The sequence below is a fragment of the Macaca nemestrina genome, chromosome 18 (assembly GCF_043159975.1).
Source record: "Macaca nemestrina isolate mMacNem1 chromosome 18, mMacNem.hap1, whole genome shotgun sequence".
NCBI classification, from domain to species: domain Eukaryota; kingdom Metazoa; phylum Chordata; class Mammalia; order Primates; family Cercopithecidae; genus Macaca; species Macaca nemestrina.
The window spans coordinates 83,637,386-83,659,694 of record NC_092142.1 but is presented as its reverse complement, the minus strand read 5'-3'; the positions used below and the strand labels follow the sequence as shown (position 1 = coordinate 83,659,694).

Below are 22,309 nucleotides of genomic sequence, written 5' to 3'. Positions count from 1 at the left end.
CAACTGACACGCCCTCGCCACTCACATACCCACAGGCCCAACCACATGCAGCCCCAGGAAAGTGAGTTCCTGTGTAATTATGTGCTATTATAATTCAGACTCCTGAAGATTGGGAAAAGTAACTCAATCCAATTATGTTAGTCTGCATTTCCCTTTCTCAGGTTACTGTGATTTTCATAAACTCTTTTCATACCCCTCCAAATTTCACTGTATGCTCAAAAATAAGAAAAACAGAAAAGTCCAAATAAGCCCAGACACACTACGAGTTCTGAAGCTCAAACTCATCTTCATGAGACACAGTCATGTCTACTGCGAATAAAAGGTTTGGCATAACTTACCATCTGTGCCCTTTTCATCCATTTCTACTAACATCTGTTACTCACTAGCTATCGGACCATACATTAGCTGATTTCCCAACATTTCCGTGATGTGAATAAGCATTCTGCATTTTTTCAATTTAAAAAACAAAAGAGAGAGAAAAAAACGGGAGGCCTGAAAGGAAAGAACGTGCCCAAGCCCTCCAAGCCTGTGGAAGTGGCAGAGCTGAAGCGACCCCAGGCCTCCAGACCTGAAATACGGTGCACTTTTCACTCTCCTATCCCATGAAAACTCAAGTTTTGTCTACTCACTTGCAAAGAGACACACACCCATCCACATGCGCACACACTTGAGAAAACCAGTAGCAACTAAAATGTATGGTTACATCAGTGTGATGTGGGAAAAAATGCGAAACCACACACACACACACACAAATGACCCGTGTCTGGTGGCACACACCTGTAGTCCCAGCTACTCAGGGACCGAAGTGTGAGGACCCCCCTGAGGCAGGGCGGGGGTCAAGGCTGCACTGAATTGTGATTGCACCAGCACTCTGCACTCCAGCCTGGGCAGAGTGAGACCCTGTCTCGAAAGAAAGAAAAAAAATAGAAATAAAAAAATAAAATAAAATGTGTGTTTATATAGAGATAAGCAACAGGCCCACAGAACGGCACACTGGGAACCAGGGGAGATGCGCTGCCCAACAGGGCTGACGGGACAGCTAAGCGCTGAGTTCCCAATGAATGGTGCGGAGGCACCTGCCAGGGCCACAGGGACAGGGAGTTCGATGCCACCTCACATGTATGCAGAGTTCAGTGCTCGATACTCACTGAAGCGTGAAAACAAAACCTGAAAACTTTTCGAAGAAAACAGACAAATGTCTTCATTATCTCAAGGATGGGAAGAATTTCCTAAAGATATTTTTAAAACTAAAAATCCACAAACTATAAGGGAAAAAAATCAATTCAGTTGACATTAAAGTTAAAAGTGTACTCCTCTTATCCAGCAAAAAAACCAAAACAAAACAAAACAAAAAAATCCAACCCCAAAAAGGTGCCTAACATGTGAAGCTTAAAGCCCTCATGCTAGGAACAGATGCTTGTAAAACCAAAGATTAATCCTAAAATCAGTAAGAAAAAGACAAGCTACTTGATTTAAAAATATGGACAAGGGATATAAAATCAAGTAATTCACAGAAGAGGACATCCGTATTGCCAGTAGACATGTGAAGATAATGAAATAGTGCCCAGCTGTCTGTAATCTGGGAGATGTAGATTAAAACAATGAGAATCCATTTACTACACATCAGATTCACAAAAATTTTAAATATACCAACACCAAGAGTTAGCAAGTTTTTTTTTTAATACGAACAAGAAAACTCCCATGCACTGATGATAGGAATGCAGACTGTTAAAATCCTAGATAGCAAACTAACAGTCTCTAGTAAAACTAAAGAGGCTCAGTCCACAAACCCAGTAATTCCATTCCCAGGTCTATGTCCCGGAGGAGCCCACAGAGGGGCACAAGGAGACATGGTAAAATACATTGACTGCAATATCTTTAACAGCTGAACTAGAGACCTAAATGGCCCTCGACAGGAAAATACGTAAGCAAATTGCCGTGTGTTCAATAAGTGGTACTGAGCAACGCAAATCAAAGAACAAGAACACATTTCGCAGCATAAAGAATACAACGTTAGCTTAAACTAAACGACAAAATGATGAACACAGTATACCATTTATGTAACATTTTAAAGCACATAAAACACTACAATTGATTATGGTGATATACACGTATATGATAAAAGGTGAAAACCAGTCAGGACCAATATTTCCCAACTTCAGCAGAGTAGTTACTTCTGGGGAGCGATGGGAGAGAGGTCCAAAGGAGGCTTCAATTGCATCTGTCATGCTTTATTTGCTTTTCAAACTCTAATAAAGTAAATACAGCAAAATGCCCAATCAAATGTCAGCCAAATCTAGCTGGTAGGTTGAGGTATTTCTCATATTAGTCTCCATATTTTTCTCTACATTGGAATTCGTTATTTAAAAAATTAAAATAGAAACATAACTATTAATTGTCTCTACCCATGTACTCACTGAAACACAGTTTTGTCTTACCTCAACTGAAGATCGAGGAGTCACAAAGAACTGATTGAATTCATCAGGGCTAAAATCTCCAAAAATATACTGAAAAAAACAAGAGAGTCACTGATCACATAAAATATACAAATTATATACTTTCAGAAAAAATGCTACATATTTTAACAATCCTATGCAATATTTGGGCCATAACCCCCAAGATCCTTTCTCAATTAAACAGAGGATCTGCAACTCAAGAGTTCTAGGTTGTTTATATGAAAGAAATACTTCTGAACCTTTCCTACAAATTGTCCAAGAACACTATGAAACTGAAAAAGCTTATTTTGAAACAAGTCAATTTTGTATGCCAAACTTGTCGAGTCCTGCTTGCAGGAGAGTTTTATTGGTTCACAAATACTGCCAGTTGTTCCATTTACCTTTCTGCTGACTCATGCCACTACCTCCATTTCCGTTTTCTCTGCCAAACATACTAAAGAAAAGCAGAAAACGTGGTTCAAATGGGAAGACAAGGAAATCCAAAAAAGGAAAATGTTAATGATCCTGATTAATGATCTTTAAAAATATCTATATAACTTTTTAGTTTAAAAATGCATTTCCACAGGACACACAGATACACGTATTATCAGACAGACAAAGCCCTTGTTGCAAGCCCTGATGTCACAGAATTCAGAATGTGACTTTCTGGAAAACGAAGTGGTTAAACTGCATGGATGTGAGTCTGGCAAGTGCCTACCAGTTCATATTCTCCATGGAGCTCCAAGAAACAAATCATTGAGGCCTGGCGCAGGAGCTCACGCCTGTAATCCCAGCACTCCGGGAGGCTGACATGGGCGAATCACTTAGGGTCAGGAATTCGAGACCAGCCTGGTCAACATGGTGAAACTCCCATCTTTACTAAAAATACAAAAATTAGCCGGGCATGGTGGCATGCACCTGTAGTCCCTGCTGCTCCAGAGGCTGAGAAAGGAGAATCGCTTGAACTCGGAAGGCGGAGGTTGCAGTGAGCTGAGATCGTGCCACCGCACTCCAGCCTGGGCGACAGAGCCAGACTCGCATCTCAAAAAAAAAAAAAAGAAGTCACTGAGAAGATTTAGCATGACTAGATTTCCACAATGGAGAAGCACTGATTCATTCATTTAATCAATAATTATTTAGAACCTACTAAATGCCCACGTATTATCAGTACTGGGTATAAAAATGGTAAGCAGAGTATGGTTCCTCTGTTCTAATGGAACTAAACAGTCTAGTAACTTGCAGGGAAATTTACAAGCCAAGTGATTCAAAAATAACCAGTAACTAAATATTACATAAATGAGTAACACTCATTATTATTGTAAATGTGAATAAATGGCCACTAAATGCAATACCCTACTCGTAAGAATGCACAGGGGAAACATTTCTGGAGAGCTCTTTGACAACATCTACCAAAACTATAAATATACATTAAGAACAAAAAAATTTTCATATAATATTTACACATACTTGCAAAAGTCTACAAAGAAATTACTGACGGTAGTAGTGAAAATAAACAGAGCCTCAAAATGGTTCAGAAATGATCTTCTGAAATACTGTCACTCAAAGGTTACACCTTCTTCTCGTCACCAACACTGGGAAAAGACGATATGAATCTCACTAAGAAACCCTCAAAGCAATGGAAGGGAAAATTCTATAGGCTAAAAGGAAGCAGAAAAAATTAGCACAGACTATCACACAAAAAAAGGAGCTATCAGAGATCATGCAAGTATTCACGGAAATTAGATTACTAATTTTAAATCACTAAATTAAAAAACTCGACAGAATGTCTTAATAGCAAAATTAACAAGGCTATCTATATAAGGCAATGGGGCAACATTTTGAAAGTTCCGAGAAAAAAGGATTTTGTTCCTAGAATGCCCAAGTATTTTTTCATAGAATTCTATAAATTACTTTTCAAGTGCAGAAGAGAAAGAACATTTTCTGTCACATACACCTTTTTCTTGTGGGGAGGGAAGAAAACTGCTTAAGAATTCCAGAAAATGAATTTGAGAAATAGAAGTAAAATCCAAGAAACATATGGCAGCTGTGAAGTTTAATGCAAATATTAAGAATAAATAAACTAGAATCATGCTGTTTTGTTTAATATCAATAGTAGAAACGAGGCTACTCAGTGTACATTGCCTATGGGGGGTAGTCCTGCTCTGCAACGAGCAGTTAAAAAACAAAAAAAGTAGAGGCCAGGCGCGGTGGCTCACGCCTGTAATACCAGAACTTTGGGAGGCCGAGGCAGGTGGATGGTGAGGTCAGGAGTTCAAGACTGTCCTGGCTAACATGGTGAAACCCTGTCTCCAGCAAAAATACAAAAAATTAGCCAGGCATGGTGGCGTGAGCCTGTAATCCCAGCTACTCAGGAGGCTGAGGCAGGAGAATCACTTGAACCCAGGAGGCGTAGGTTACAGCAAGCCAAGATCGAGCCACTGCACTCCAGCCTGGCGACAGAAACTCTGCCTCAAAAAAAAAAAAAAAAAAAAAAAAAAAAGTAGAAATGCTATCTTAAAAGTTATCCATTTTATCTTATGACTAATAAAAAAGGTTTTTTACTTCAGAATGTGGGGAAGATACCTAAGGATAAGAAATCAGAATGTTCTGCAGGATTATTAGGTATTTTCTTTACGAAGGTTTTCTTCCTAGACAATGGAAAATAATAAACATTTCATGTTTATTCAAATCATACTTCTAAGGACATTTTCTTATTTGAGTTCATATACAGTCTAAAGTCTTTAGATCTGGTCAATCCAGTAAGAAAACTAAAAATCCAAATGAATTGATAAAAATCTTGGCAGCAAAGGAGGAGAGGAGGAGAAAACAGGATTCCAAGCCACTAACACACACTTCCTGTTTCAAATGCAGACAGCAAGCGGCTCAGCATGAGTCAGCAGCAAACACCCTCAAGACATGAGCTGGAATGCTCAGAAAGGGTTCAGTGAATTTTTTTTCTCCTATTATTTTCAAATGTATTAGTTTTACTTAAGTCTTTATTTTTAAAGTCCCTGAGAAAATTTGTTACAGATTTTAAGTGTGTTTTTATTATAACTTCATGTCAATAATTTCTCCACAGATATGTACCTTCAACCTAATTACAAAATTAACTGGGGGAAAATGAGGAAGAACTTTAGGTATAGACACCGAGAGATTTTCAAAATACTATTAAAAGAAGAAAACACTCTCAGTGTAAAAAAGGTAGGAAAATAGAATATTTATTTGTATTGCTATTAATAACATATTTGTGTTTGTTAATAATATAGAATTTGTGTCTGCATCAAGAGACACTGGAAAGATCAACAAGAAGAAATGGGACCCTTCACCTCCGGGGCAGGAGCGCTGAGTGGACGCAGACAGGAGTGGAGGGGATTTCCTAGCATGTCTTTTGGAGGTTTTTTTTTTGAACTGTATACTTTATTCAAAACATTAATCATAAAAAGTAAACACAAACAACAGCACCTTACAACTCTTCAAACACACCCATTTTACACAGACATAATTTCATAAGCATGTTAGTTTCAAGATCTCATTGACAACAGGTTAGGACTTGATGAAAATGTGTCACCCAAAAACTACACCGCAAGTAACTGCTGACTACCAATGATGCAACCCTAAACTATCATTTAACACCTGACAAATGGCTAGCCACAGCTGTTCTGAACTCCAGCTTGATTTCCTTAACACTGGCTCACACAGCTCAATAAACGACTCCATCAAAATACACGTGAATCCTATTTTAATCCTTAAATGCATGAGCTCTTAAAAGTGAGCAGTTACACTACACCAATATTGAAAACCTGTCCTTTCGATTTGGTACTGAAAGAACAAAGGAACTTGCTAAGAAGTCCGTGCCACGGGTTTAAGAGCATCTCTGCAAGGCCTTCAGCATCCCGGGGAACCTTGGTTAGAATTTCCATCTCCTGTACAATGAGTATTCCCCATATGCTCATAGCAGATAAACGACATGTATCTTTTTCCTATGTGCCAATACATATATAACTTATACTCAAGCAGGAATTCTGATACAACCCAATAACTACACATAAAGGAATCCCCTACTTGGGGAGTGAACTATCAAATGTCAGTAAAAGACAAGTCATTGATATTACAAGCTAGGGGAATCCTAAGAATAAAACGGAATTTCTTAGAATTGCAATGCACATTTTGAAAAATGATCAGTATTTCTTTCTAAGCAAAGTAAGCTGGCATGGTAACCATTCAAACACGGATTATGAATGATAAAATAATCCATATATATGTGAAGGTTAAGACATTTTCGTATTTAACAAAATCTTACGCATCAGTCAAAGCCGTACAATGGAAGCAGCATTTATTGTCAACACTATTCCAGAAGACAAAGTGTTGCTTGGCCAGACACGGGGGCTCACGCTTGTAATCTCATCACTTCCGGAAGCCGAGGCGAGCAGATCACTTGACTTGAGGAGTTCAAGACCAGCCTAGCCAAAATGGTGAAACCCCCCCTCTACTAAAAATACAAAAATTAGCCGGGCATGGTGGCGGGTACCTGTAATCCCAGCTACTTGGGAGGCTGATGCAGAAGAATTACATGAACCTGGAAGGCGGAGGTTGCAATGAGCCAAGATCGTGCCACTACACTCTAGCCTGAATGACAGAGGAAGACTCTGTCTCAAAAAAAAGAAAAAAGGTGTTGCTTATAAAATAGAATATAACAACTTTATTGGGAGGAAAAAAGCTAATTTTTTGATATGCTGATAAAATTACAAAAGGAAAAATGGCCAAATATTTATTCAATAGCAAATACCAGTGAGTGGACATAAATTATAATTTTGATAAAACTACAAAAGGAGGCCGGGCACAGTGGCTCACGCCTGTAATCCCAGCACTTTGGGAGGCCGAGGTGGGCAGATCACGAGATCAGGAGATCGAGACTATCCTGACCAACACGGTGAAACCCCCTCTCTACTAAAAATACAAAAAATTAGCCAGCCGTGGTGGCACATGCTTGTAGTCCCAGCTACTCAGGAGGCTGAGGCAGGGGAATCGCTTGAACCCAAGAGGCACAGGTTGCAGTAAGCCAAGATCACACCAGCCTGGGCGACAGCGAGAAAAAAAAAAGGAAAAAAGGCCAAATATTTACTCAATATATTTCAATTATTTATGCAATTTATTCTATATATTTATAGCAAATACCAGTGAGTGACAATTATTTAACTAAAATGACATCTGACTAAATGTTGAAGCAAGGCATGTTTGTGACACCAAAAAGTTTATTACAGAAATTCAGTACAGCCAATTGCTACGAAAATGTTCTGGTTTCACCATCTCCTTCTCCAAAAGCCTTCCTAATTTCCAATCAAAAGTTATTTTAGGTGTTTGGTAAAATGAGGAATGTTACCAAAAGAGGGGAGAAGAAATGCTGATGAAAGAAGTCAATACCCTGAAAGGTTGTGGGAAACTTCCAGACTACAAAAAGCTAGAGACACGACAACTAAATGAATTTCCGGACCCTAGACTGTATCCTGTGATAGAAGGGAAAATTCTAGAAAGGACGTTAACATGGTCAACTCCCAAAATTAGAATACGGACAGTAGGTTAGAAAAAAGTATTGCATCAATGTAAATTTGTGAAACTGGTCACGTTTTACTGTGGTTATTTAAGAGAATATGCCTATTCTTAGGAAATACACATTCAAGAATTTAGGAGGAAGGGGCTAGGGTGTATGTAATCTTCCCTCAAATCTCAAAGAGTTCAGAAAAAGATTGTATGTCTGTATATTTGCATGTGTTAGCCCATGTCTGTGTGTCTGCAAGCTTGTGTATCAGTATGAGTGTGTATGTGCAGAGACAGAGAACTTGAGCACACACAAATGATTAAGCAAACGGGTTTAATCTTAACAACAGGTGGATCTGGGTAAAGGACTATCTGGGGGTTCTTTGTACTACTTTTCTTCCCACAACTCTTCAAGTTTGAAACTTTCCAAATAAAGAGTTGTTTTTTTTTTTTAAAGCTAACACTGAAAATTGTGAGGTTATGAGGAAAACCTTTACCCTCTCCTTATGTTTGACTGTTTAGTGTTTTCTCTCCTCCGGAAGATTAACTTATTTCAAAGGCTGTTACATGAGCGGGAAAAACTGTAGGTGTTTGGGTAAAATAAAGATGAAAATAACTCAGTGTCTGACTTCACAGGGTTTACAATCTAGTGGAGAAGGAAATGCCACTGATGACATGAATTAGTTTTGCCCATAAGAGAGGCATATAAAATACAGAACAATTCAGTTCACATGGGAGACTAAAAAGCAGGAATAAGTTATTCTTTCTTGTAATTTCAAAGAAAGTGCAGAGCCTGGGACATATTGGTAGCTGTCATAAAACTAAAATAAAAGCAGGTAACTGGAGGCCCTGTCAGCCATGCCACACTACAGAAAATGTGACACTGCAGCAACTAACTCTGCCCTTCCCACAGCTACACCAAATACATTAAGGAAAGACTGCAAAGTCACCTAAGGTTTCAGCAACCCCGCCAGAGTCACAACACTGGGGTCAAAAGGAGGAACCAGAAAGCAGTAACCACCGCGTCCTGAGGTTGCATAGGAAATGACCAGGGGCAGGACGGTACAGAAATGCCTGCGATTCGGGGGAGCAAACTACAAGGGCTTTAGGCATTTCTTCCCCTTTTTAGGGGAAGTAAGACTGTGAGCTCTAGCAGCTATTCCCCTCCACCGTTTCCCCTCATATCCCACCCGGCCTCCATCCCAGGCTTTCAAAACTCTCGCTGTTCACATCTTTACTTTCTGATCCTTTCTCAAGAGGATGTGGGAAAAAAATATACAAGAAACACTTCAAGAAAAGGGGTGCAAGCCCACAGCACAGTAGGGATGGGAACAAAAGACACCTTACTTCCTGGAGCACAGCCTGTTGGCTGAGTTGGTTCAGTTTACCTTCTGGAGGGGTGTGGAGGCCACCACGGCCCTCAGAGGGCCTGAGTTTAGAAACCCTGGGCAAAGGTTTAGACAAAGTGGGAAAATCCAGTGTTCCCGCTAAAGGAAAAACAAAGACCTTGCCCTCAGAAATAAAGATACATTCCTCTATCTCAGCCCAAGGAAGGTGAGAAGGAGGAAAGACATCTAATGTTCACTTGCACAACCTTCAGGCTACAGCTCTCCTGTGGGAACTGCCGGAAACACCACTTTCGGCTTCGGGAGACACTGGGGACTATCAGCACAGCATGGCACTAGGGGGCGCTGCAGCACAGTATTCTGAAAGTCTCATCTCTGGAAATTTGAATAAATATGTAGGTTACTCCACATTAACATTCTCTGCCTTCAAAAGGACTGATGGAAATAGGAGATCAGCCCTGAGGTAAGAACATAAATACTTTGCTGCTGCATTTGTACTTTGCAGTTTCCGAGGCAGGTGGACAACTATGACCAATCTCCAAGAACAATCTCCCATTCACAGATGCACAGCTAAGCCTCACAGGGGCAAACGGTATAACCAGGTCACAGTAAAATACACAAGAAGCTGAGAAGTATAAAGTCTTCTCTCTCTTCTCCTCATCCAAATAAGCTGATTTTGGGGAAACATGAAAAGAGCAATGGACTGTTTTGAGTGATTAAAGCCTTAATCTCAACTATAAAATGAAGGCATGTTGGACCAGACAACCTCTAAAACTCTTCCCATCCCCAAAAGGATCTCTTGGATCTAAAAAGGATTAAGAAACACAGGTTTGAAAATGTCATCAGCGGCCAGGCGCGGTGGCTCAAGCCTGTAATCCCAGCACTTTGGGAGGCCGAGACGGGCGGATCACGAGGTCAGGAGATCGAGTCGAGACCATCCTGGCTAACACGGTGAAACCCCGTCTCTACTAAAATACAAAAAAAAAAAAATTAGCCGGGCGAGGTGGCGGGCGCCTGTACTCCCAGCTACTCGGGAGGCTGAGGCAGGAGAATGGCATGAACCCGGGGGGCGGGGCTTGCAGTGAGCTGAGATCCGGCCACTGCACTCCAGCCTGGGCGACAGAGCCAGACTGCCAGACTCCGTCTCAAAAAAAAAAAAAAAAAAAAAAAAAAAAAAAAAAGAAAATGTCATCAGCACGGTGGCTCACACCTGTAATCCCAGCACTTTGCGGGGCTGAGGCAGCTGGATCACCTGAGGTCAGGAGTTAGAGAACAGACTGGCCAACATGGTGAAACCCTGTCTCTACTAAAAATACAAAAAAAAATTAGCTGGGCGTGGTGGCAGGCACCTCTAATCTCAGCTACTCGGGAGGCTGAGGCAGGAGAATTGCTTGAACCCAGGAGGCAGAGGTTGCAGTGAGTGGAAATCGTGCCATTTGCACACCAGCCTGGGTAAAGAGCAAAACTCTATCTCAAAAAAAAGAAAAAGTCATCAGACTAATAATGCATGCTACAACAGGATGACTTTGAAAACATTATATTAAGTTAAAGCCAGACACAAAGAGCCATAAATTGTTTCTTCCATTCATATGAAATGCCCAGAATAGGCAAATTACCAGACACAGAAAGATCATGGTTGCCAAGGGCTGGGAGAAGAGAATGGGGGAGCGGGAGGCGGGGTTGCTAATGAACATGAGCTTTCTTTTAGGGATGATGAAACGTGCTAAAATTGACTACGGTGTGAGCTGCGTACACAACTCTGTGAATATACTAAAAACCACTGATATGCATACTGAAATACAGAAATTCCACAGCATGTGAATTATATCTCAATAAAATAAAGTTTTAAAGAAAGGTCAGTACTTGTATCAAAAGAAAAATTTTCATTTCTTTACTAGGCTTTACGAATCAAAGCCCAGTAAGTAATGGGTGCTAGCTGATATCTACTGAACAATCACTGTGTACTTTCAACTTCAGAAGGTGGTGTGGGTGGTTCTGAGGACATCTGGAGATGACACTGTCATCAAATAGTGAATGCACAGCAGGAATTTCACTGATTTAACAACATGCACTGAGCATCAACTATCCACACGGGAACTATGCAAGACTATGAGAGTAAAACTTTGAATACAACACACACAGGGGTCTGGGCAGGGTGACATTTACAGTTTTATTACAGTGCAAGCCAACTGCAAGCTGCACTAAGTGCCACAAATGGCAGAAGCCGACAAAGGAAGAGGGAGGAAGAGAAGTTTTGTTCCCCCACTAACAGGGCTACAGCAAAATTCTGCTTTACTTTCTCGGGGCAGAGAGGTCCTGAGAAGGGAACAGAGCAGACAAACTATCAGAAAGTCACCCTCACAGGCAACCTCTTTCCTTGAAATTCAAACGTCAAAGTACTGCAACTGAGTGTCTACTTCTCTGCCTGTCTGTATATTCTATTTCTACTATTAAAGTGCTATCAAAAAGTAATCATTTTACCTTTCAAAGTATGGTTTTCAACAGGTTGGCTGTATATTAAGTGTTTTCATGGAGATTCCGAGCTAAAATTTCATTCAGAAATTTTAGATTGAATTCAGATGGAATCGCCAAATTAGAAAACATGATTCACTTAACAGAAACCCACTTTTACCAACTTTCCAGTCCTGTGTCTATAATAGAACTGTATTACAAAAAGGCCGTTAAATTTTAACTCGCTTTGCTCTTAACTAGTACTAAACACCAAGGTAATATAGACAGCCCTCATTATTGAATAACCTGCTGTGTAAAATTGCTATTGTATGAAACAGAGCAGATAAATTAGGGAGTAAATTCAGTCAACTTTATCTGGGATAGCCCTAGCACAAGTTCAAGATTCTACCTACTTTCATATTCATTACAATCACCTTGGTGCCGACCTTAAGAAAAAAAGAAATGGAAGAAGAAACCAACAAAAAAGAAACTGTAACAGCAGTTTTATCTTTGCTGGGGCCAAGGATGAACAAAAGAAGAGGCTGCAAGGGGGCTCAATGTCATTCTGGGGAATGACAGAACTGGTATCTTGATTATGGAGGTGATTACACAAATGTATATGCCTGTTAAAACTCATGGAAATATACACTTTAAATGGGTGAAATTCACTGCACATATGCTATACCTCCATAAAGCTTATTTCTTTTAAGTACAAGAATCGAGTTAGCTCCATCTTTGTCTAGCCAGAAGTTAATGCAGTACACAAACAGCTTTATTGAACAAATGAATTCAGGAAGAGGAAGATGAAAAAACCCACACAAATAAAAAGCTCTAAGGACAAGGAATAACTTCTCCATACTACATAGCAATCATTGCGACTTCCCAGATGTCAGTGGGCTGACAGTCTTAACTTGACCACTCTGAATGGTTTTTATTCTCATGTTTTTATTATCACCAGAGATGTTCCAGCGAGGAGTACATCTTTCATTCTCAAATATAATCTTCAAATAAATATAATCAAGAAATAACACTTACTTTTAAAGTATAACACTTAAACTTATATTTTAAAATATAACATGTATTCAAGATAAGTGAATTAAGCTTTACAGAACACTTTAAAGGAAAACCTATTTTGACCTAGAGAAAAATCATTAACAACTACCATGTGATCCATTTCCCAAGCTAAAGAGAAACCACTTTTCATAATCTTAAGTTTATAAGGGGGAAAAAAGGGCCACAAAAACCCTTGGATGTGATCAGAAGGTATTGGGGCAGGTCAATCCTTTTAAAATTGACTTTTATTCCCCATCCCCCGTCTTTGACCCTCAAATAAGACCACCTGCGTCCAGTGTGAAGCAGGCATGCATCCTGTATTTCTTGGCCCCTCCCTTCTGCTCAAACTGTCTTTCTAGGTACATTTCAATAAGAACCACGTATTCGTACTCAGTTTCACTTTGCTGTCAATGACAGGAACTCATGTTCCTACAGACAAAAAATTATCTTTTAAATTGATGTACTATAAAGTTAAGATGACTGAGCCGGGCACAGTGGCTCACGCCTGTAATCCCAGTATTTTGGGAGGCCAAGGCAGATGAACCACTTGAGGTAGGGAATTCAAGACTGGCCAACATGGTGAAACTCCATCTCTACTAAAAATACAAAAATTAGCTGGGCATGATGGAGTCCGCCTGTAATCCCAGTTACTCGGGAGGCTGAGGCAGAACTGCTTAAACCTGGGAGGCAAAGGTTTCAGTGAGCCAAGATCACACCACTGCACTCCAGCCTGGGCGACGGAGTGAGACTCTGTCTTAAAAAAAGAAGACTGACAATGTCAAATATTGGTGAGGACAGAGAAGCTGCGTTCTCACACACTGCTAGTGTAGATAGAAAATGGCATGGCTGCTTTGAAAAAGCCTTGCAGTTTCTTATAAAATAGAATATACGCTTACCACATTTTACCCCCAAGAAATCAAAACCTATGTCCACACAGACACTTCTACATGAATGTGAACAGCAGATTCAAACAGTGGGAACAACAAAAATGTCTATCAAGAAGTGAAGAGACAAGCACACTGTGGGACATCCATAAAGGAATACTACCCAGTACTGAAAAGGCTGGAATCAACACTCAACATGGCTAAATTTAAAAAGTTGGGTCAGGTGAAAGAAACCAAACAAAAGAGGACAGTTTGTGTAATTTTGCATCAATATAATTCTAGAAAAGGCAAACTTTCTTAGCCTACAGTGACAGAAGCAGACCACTAGTTGCCTGGACAAGGTGGGGATTCATGGTAAAGGGGCATGAAGAAACTTTCTGGGCAATGGAAATGTTCTGTATCTTGATTGTCGTGGTAGTTACTACTTTGTTGTATATGTCTACCAAAACTCAAACTGGGCTGGGCGTGATGGCTCCCGCCCATAATTCCAGCATTTTGGGAGGTCAAGGTGAGAGGATCACTTGAGAAGAGCTCGAGACCAGCCTGGGCAACACGGTGAAACCCCGTCTCTACTAAAATACAAAAAATTAGCCAGGCATGGCAGTGTGTGCCTGTAGTTCCAGCTACTCGGGAGGCTGAGGCAGCAGAACTGCTTGAACCTGGGAGGCAGAGGTTGCAGTGAGCCATGATCGCGCCACTACACTCCAGCCTGGCAACAGAGCAAGACTCCATCTCTTAAAAAAAAAAAAAACAGCCAGACTTTGTGGCACATGCCTGTAGTCCCAAGTTACTTGGGAGGGCTGACGCAGGAGGATGGCTTGAACCTGGGAGGTCAAGGCTGCAGTGAGCTATGATCACACCACTGCACTCCAACCTTGCCTTAAAAAAAATACAAAAAACCTCAAACTGCAAACTTAAAATGGATACATTTATTGTATTAAATTACACTTCAATAAGGTTGACTTTTTAAAAATTGTTATGCACAATCTATGTAAGGAAGATGAAGCAGTACCATAATCAAAGCTCTTGAAGACCAAGGGCCACAGCTGTAATCTTTCATTTACAGAAGAATTCCTCAGTACACTCTATTTGTTAATCTCTCATTTACAGAAGAATTCCTCAATACACTCAATTTGTAGGCATCCACACGCTGGGATTTTTAGTTTCACATTCCTTGGTCCAAAGACTTCCCTGTGCTACACAACACCACCTTAAAAACTGTGCATCATCACCGGGCGTGGTGGCTCACACCTGTAAACCCAGCACTTTGGGAGGCCGAGGTGGGAGGATCACAAGGTCAGGAGATCAAGACCATCCTGGGTAACACGGTGAAACTCCATCTCTACTAAAAATACAATAAATTAGCTGGGCAAGGTGGCATGTGTCTGTAATCCCAGCTACTTGGGAAGCTGAGGCAGGTGAATCGCTTGAACGCAGGAGGCGGAGGTTGCAGTGAGCCAAGACTGCGCCATTGCACTCCAGCCTGGGCAAAAGAGCGAGATTCCTTCTCAAAAAACAAAAACAAAAACAAAAATTGGCCATCATCAGCCTGTAATCCCAGCACTCTGGGAAGCCGAGGCGGGTATATCACGAGGTCAGGAGATTGAGACAATCCTGGCTAACACGGTGAAACCCCATTTCTATTAAAAAATACAAAAAATTAGCTGAGTGTGGTGGCAGAACCCTGTAGTCCCAGCTACTGAGGTTGAGGCAGGAGAATGGCGTGAACCCGGGAGGTGGAGCTTGCAGTGAGCCGAGATCGTGCCACTGCACTACAGCCTCAGCGACAGAGCAAGGCTCCGTCTCAAAAAAAGAAAAAAAAAAATTGTGCATCATCTTTTTATTCTGCATCTGTTTTCAATGTAACTGTGCTCCACTCTGAAGCCTCTGTCCCATTATTACTCAATCACTTCAGATTATTCTTGCCTGGCTCAACCTTTATTACTGCCGAGCTTCTCGGACCATGTAGTCAAACTCCACACAAAGACAATTACTGCCAAAAACAATGAAGCAAATCTATAGTGTTTCCATTAAACAGAATGCTACATGGGCAGAAGTTTGTAAGTGCCATCTGTTCTACAGGATTTTTCACTTAATAAAATATGCTGGAACCAGACCAACAAAAGGCCAGCTACTGAAGGCCACCTGCCAGGAAGGAAAGCACATCGCTACAGCAGAGCTTCGTTTTAAAGGACATCCATGAAAAAAGAAGCCTAACTACAGAAATGATTTTCCTCTGATTTGCTGGCCACTGTCAACAGACTCTTCAAATATCCTAGAAAATCGAGGACTGCCTAATGAGAAGTACTTATATCAGCTGGTAAACAGACTCCTCTCCTTCCAGTTTTAAGATTAAAGTACAGAACTCCCCCCTTAATGAGCTGCTTTGTTGTCAATGGAAAGCAAAGTTACTTAGAAGGTTTGGTTTAAGAAGTAAAAAGCTGCAAAATTACTATCTGCTGAAAATAAAAGACCGCAAAAAGAGGTATGCTAGCTAAGGAAGGAGTCCACTATTTACTTTCTCAGTTTAACCTTCACCTAATGATCTGTCGAAACATGCCCTCCAAAGATTTAAATTATGCAAGTATAGCTTGCTTTACCAGCACAAATCCTAATAGTTTGCATTCCACTCTTTAATTATGTATTTAAGTTCATGGATATGGTCTGAAATCTTTTATTAGAAAACTGTTAACTCCAGACTTCAAAGTCCCCCTTATGAGACCAGCATCCCCTGGAAGAAATGTTTTCCACCCAATCGGCTTCCTATACTCTATTTTCCACATAAAAGCAGATAACCCACCCGTGGTGGTACTCACCTAGCAGGGGAGCAGCATAAACCACATTGGACAAAGGCCTAAGACAACAGTCCTCGAACCTGGCCACACCTCAGACTCAGAGTATCCTCAGGCCATACCTGCAACAATTCTGGTTTCAGTGGTCTAGGGTGGAGTCCAGGCCTCATTCAGCATTTTAAACACTTCCTGTGTGATTCCGACTTTACAGCCGGGAGTTTAGAATCACTGTGTAGGTGCATTCCCGTGATCCAAGAAAAAGCTCTATCACTACAGGCAACTAAGAAGGTGGGAGACACTAAGCAGAAAACAGGAGGATGAGCAGAGCTACTTCTCCATTCAGCCATGCCTCCCAATTAAAAAAGAAATTATAAAATAATTTGAGGTAATTATTCACTATAAAAAGTTGATGAACAACATCCAGAACAGATGTCTTTAAAATGGGAACTTTTTTAGTGCTTTTAAGGGTTTAGTGATCATTAACGACTTAATAAAGGCAAAAAGAACAACAACAACAACAACAACAACAACAAAACTGGCTGGGCGCGGTGGCTCATGCCTGTAATCCCAGCACTTTGGGAGGCCGAGGCGGGCGGATCATTTGAGATCAGGAGTTTGAGACCAGCTTGACCTACATAGCGAAACCCTGTCTCTACTAAAATACAAAAATTAGCCGGGTGTGGTGGCGGGCGCCTATAATCTCAGGTACTTGGGAGGCTGAGGCAGGAAAATCACTAGAACCCAGGAGGTGGAGGCTGCAGTGAGCCAAGATTGTGCCACTGCACTCCAGCCTGGGTGACAGAGAGAGACTCCTCAAAAACAACAACAACAAAACTAGAAGTCAGAAGAAAAACTTTTTTTTCTTTTTTTTTGGTGAGACAGTCTCATTGTGTTGCCCAAGCTGGAGTGCAGTGGCGCAATCTCAGTTCACTGCAACCTCTGCCTCCCAGATTCAAGCAATTCTCCTACCTCAGCCTCCCGAGTAGCTGGGATTACAGGCATGTGCCACGATGCCTGGGCTAATTTTTGTATTTTTAGTAGAGACGGGGTTTCACCATGTTGGCCAGGTTGGTCTCGAACTCCTGACAGGTAATCCACCTGCCTCAGCCTCCCAAAGTGCTGGGATTACAGGCGTGAGCCACCGCACCCAGCCAGAAGAAAAACTATAATGCAACTAAAGTAGAAGTAATATGACAGAAAAAATTAAACTCCTGCCAAACAAAGTGGCCCACACCTGCAGTCCCAGCTCCTCAGGAGGCTGAGGTGGGAGGATCCCTTGAGCCAATAACTTTGAGGCTGCAGTAAGCCATGATTGCACCACTGCACTCTATCTTGGGTCACAGAGTACAATCCTGTCTCAATAAAATAAATTAAACTCACAAGCAACTCTTCAGAAATGTCTTTTGAACAAAAGACGCTTCTTTTGTAATTAAACTCATCGCTCATTTGCTCTTTTAATTCTCTGAAATCTAACTTTCACTACCAACACTCCACTTTCTCAGAAATAACCTTCCAATCCAAGATTTCCCCTTCTCAATGTAGTCAAGTTCTCTGAAGCATCCACAACTCTACAAGACAACTAATCTTCCACTCTCTCTCTCATCATTGTTCTCCCAATCTCTTAGGTAAGAAACTTTGAAAATACCAGAAATTATATACCCTTTCCATCACAAATACTCTAAGGTGATCATGAATCCCAAATTTCTGGGACCATCTCAACAAAATATCAAAATGTTCAGAAAAACTGCATTTGGCAAGAACAGCAACTGAATGTATTAAATTAAGCATTACAATTAATTAATCCATACTGAAATCACATACAACTGAGAACCAGAGAACAGGACCTCAATGAATCGAAAGCAGTAGAAGCACTTTCCTGAACACACACAACTCAGGAAGATTACTAAGTGATTCATCTCCTCTTCATTTCTACAGTTACTATCCAGCACAGGCCCCGATGACCCCACCTATGCCTGGGTATCTGCAATAACCTAGGTGGTGGCCTCCTCCTATCTACCTAGTAAAATGCTTGGCACCTAAGAGACTCACAAATGCTGACAGAATGGCTCACAGTCATCGAACAGCTGGTCACCAAGCTAAATCGACACTTACTGAGCACCAATGACATAAAAAGGACATTAAAAAGCAGTTTAAGATGTTTAAGCAACGTGTCCTGCCTTCAAAGAACTGGGGCCAGGGAAGGGAAGGAGGACATACAGCTAGTGTGTACTAATGTTCATTGAGCTCCAGATAATGTTAAAGACATTTATTTAATCAACATATTTCATTTAATCTGCACAAAATTTCTAAAAGGGATTCCTAATCTTTTTTGGGTGGCAGCAGACCTCCTGAGAAACTGATGTAAGGGAATTAGGCCCACCTCCTAAAGAATGCATGTACACACATTTCTGCCTATGATTTCAGAACTTCACAGACCCTCTGAAGCTCCCAAAGCCCAATATTACCTGCTACTCAAAGTGAGGTCACCAGGCCAGGAGCCTAGGAATTACCCAGGAGCTCAGACAGCGCTCAGGGCTCACCCCAGGTGTACTGAATCCAAATGTGCATATTCACAAGCCAGCTGATTTTCAATGGACTTTCAAGTTTGAGAAGCACTGCTATGCTCTATCTTATGTAATCCCAAGCCTCTACTATGAAGCAAGCACACTGCTATCACAGTGACTGTCCCTATGGCTATGGCTCTGGACTTCTATTTTAAGTTGGGTAACCATTTATCATCCAAATTAGAGGCATATTTCAGAGTGAAAGGATCATTATGATGAATTATGCTGGGATAAGTTTAGACCAGGACATGTGGTCACTCCTCTAATTGTAAGGTGTATATAAAGGTAGAATCTTAACTCTTCAACTTGGTGTAATGGGTGTCTCTGCCTACCAACCTTGCTGAAGGTTGTGCACCTGAGATCCTAGTAACTCAGTAACTCTGCATTTATTCATTACTCTGCTGGTAAGCCTTCATGCAGGCAGCTCCCTCATCCCCTATGCGGAAGAAGTCTTACTTGTCCTTCAAGGCTCAACGCAGGTATCCACCTCCTCAAAAAGTGTTTCTAAACCCTATTTTGGCCAAAGCACTGTTCACATTTCACAGTAATTCTCATTTACCTATGTCTCTGTGAACGAACTGTTATCTCCTTGTGTCAGCCTGTATTTCGTCGACTGAAGCACAATACTGAGAACCTAATAAAGATTTGCTGAATGATGAAGACAAAAACACTTTAAAAGTTCAGAGAAACCAACCTTGCCTGAGATTTCACAAACAAAATGGAACAGGATTGGAACCTGGGGCTGACCTCACGGCACAGACACATTAACAGTTAGGGAACAATAATATTTAAAGAAGACTGTAAGATGCAATCAGACAGTACAGATGATTTGTCAGGGAGAAAAGACAATCTTCCAGTCTGAGGAGTCCAGGAGGAACTGGCATATCTGGAAAAGGAGAGGGGGGAGAGACATTACGCTCATGTGGGACAGAAGCGAACTGGCCAGCTCCCCTTCCTACCCTGTGGGAGAGTGGTCACCCAGTTCAGAGATCAACACACACCCACCCCCAGGCCAGATGGGAGCCCCGCCTGGCATGCCACCCTCCTCGCCACAGTGCTCTGGTTCAGGGACGACCCAAAGGGCATGAAGCTCAGGACACTGCCTAGAATTCTGGGATGCACACTCACTCTCTTGGTCAGGCTGGTGTGACGGAGGCTGCGCCCAAATGTGAAGCCTGCAACTGCTGTGGCCATTCCGCCATCTTGGGGGAAACTAGCCCTGGGATAATACTGACATGCAGAATGAAAAGATGAAGAAATGCAAAGTGAAAAAATGAAGTCAGGTCCTCAAAACTCTAACTGAATGGCTGAATTAAACTTTGAAGCCTGATCTACCTCTGGAATTTCTAGTTATATGAGCCACTAAATCTCTAGTTTATGGTGTAAACCAGTTAGAAAGCTGAGCTCTACTTTTTTTTTTTTTTTTTTTTTTTTTTTTTTTTTTAAAGGGAGGGCACCCTAACACATGAACAGGGTAAGCAAAAAAGGAGCTAAAAGGATAGCTGGGCAGCAGTGACCAGAGAATTCATATAAAGCAGTAAGATCACCCAGCTGGGCTCACTGGCTCATGCCTGTAATCCCAGTGCTTTGGGAGGCGGAGACCCTATTCCTTCTCAAGACTAGCTCATTACCCATCTTCATTCTCTGAATTACTACAAAAGAACCTGCCACATGCACCACATAATTCAGCACTTAATTACACATCTTGTAATATGCCCAGTTGTTTCTTATGCCTTAGCTATCCATTATACACAAGGGTAAGGATACTTTGGTTATCTTCCTGGATATCTACAGCAGTAGCTAAAATAGTTGGCCTTCACCAAACTTAAGCCAGCTTATTGATAAATATTTTATAAATGGGCCGGGAGTGGTGGCTCACGCCTGTAATCCAAGCACTTTGGGAGGCCGAGGCAGGCGATCCTGGATCACTTGAGGTCAGGAGATCGAGACCAGACTCACCAATATGGTGAAACCCCATCTCTACTAAAAAATACAAAAAGTAGCTGGGCGTGGTGGTGCATGCCTGTACTCCCAGCTACTCAGGAGGTTGAGGCAAGAGAATCACTTTAGCACGAGAGGTGGAGGTTGCAGTGAGCCAAGATTGCACACTGCACTCCAGCCTGGGCGACAGAGCAAGACTCTGTCTCAAAAAAAAAAAAAAAAAACACTAACAATAATAAACATATCTTTTAAAATATTTTTCAAACATTTCATATGTAGAACTTGTTTTTGATATTACTTTTAAAATTTAAAAAAAATTCATGTTTTAAATATCTCCTTAATACCCCTTAGCAAAATATACCTCTCCCTTTGTCCCAAAAATAATCCATGAATTAGGGATGTTCATATTTCAGGTTACAATAATGTGCTTTATTTGCTCTAGAAAATAAGATAATTCACAACAACTAAAAACTGGACCCAAAAAAACCTGCCAAACATTACCATTTTTTAGTACGCATATACTATAACTTGTGAATACGCGGCAGTCCTTAAAAAACAACGCTGAAAATTAAGTTAAGGCTCTTGAGATATAAAGCAACAATCGCAAAGGAAAATATTTAATGGAAAAACATTCACAATGTAAGAAATGGAAAGCCACGCATGGTGGCTCACGTCTGTAGTCCCAGCGTTTTGGGTGGCTGAGGAGGGAGGATGGCCTGAGCCTGGGAGTTGGACGCTGCAGTGGGTGAGCTATGATCTGACCACTCACTCCAGCCTGGATGATAGACCCAGACCCCATCTCTAAAAAAGAGGAAGAAGTAGGAAAAACTTCTTACTAAACAAGTATCATTCCACATTTTAAGAAGGAAAATACTATACCATGAACACCCCACAACGAGCTGGCTCCCGCCAGCCACCCACCTCCCGCCAGCCACTGGCCACCCTAAGGCCTTGCCCTCCTCTAGGCACCATTCAGGCCTTCCACACTTCTCAACTGGGTCTCTGCAACAAACTACCTCCGCCTCTGTGCTCACCCCTCACCCTCCAAACTGCATGTGGCCACCACAGAGCTGTCTCTCAACTCAACCTTACTGTTCTGGTGCCCAGAAAAAGCCTTTCAAGTCTCCCAGAACTTTTCAGACGAAAAGACTCTAGCAGAGACTACAAGACGCACCATGCACCTTCCCAGCCAACCCCCAGCGCCGCAGCCCCACAACTCTCCACACCCCAAATGCACTTCAGCGACAAGGCACACACCACGTCTTTCTGCTTTGGGCGCCGTTCTCTTGGGCCCCTGCTGGCCTGGAT

General features: G+C 41.5%; 1 protein-coding gene across 2 annotated transcripts in view; it reads right to left on the bottom strand.

Annotated features, from left to right (window-relative positions):
- The window catches only part of LOC105496781 (ubiquitin specific peptidase 10), an 81,088-nt gene that overhangs the window by 44,750 nt on the left and 14,029 nt on the right, over positions 1-22,309 (bottom strand). For both annotated transcript variants that reach the window (XM_011767380.2, XM_011767381.2), the window contains exon 2: positions 2,439-2,507. In XM_011767380.2, the coding sequence (XP_011765682.2) occupies positions 2,439-2,507 (69 nt within the window). The remainder of the gene's footprint in view (positions 1-2,438; positions 2,508-22,309) is intronic.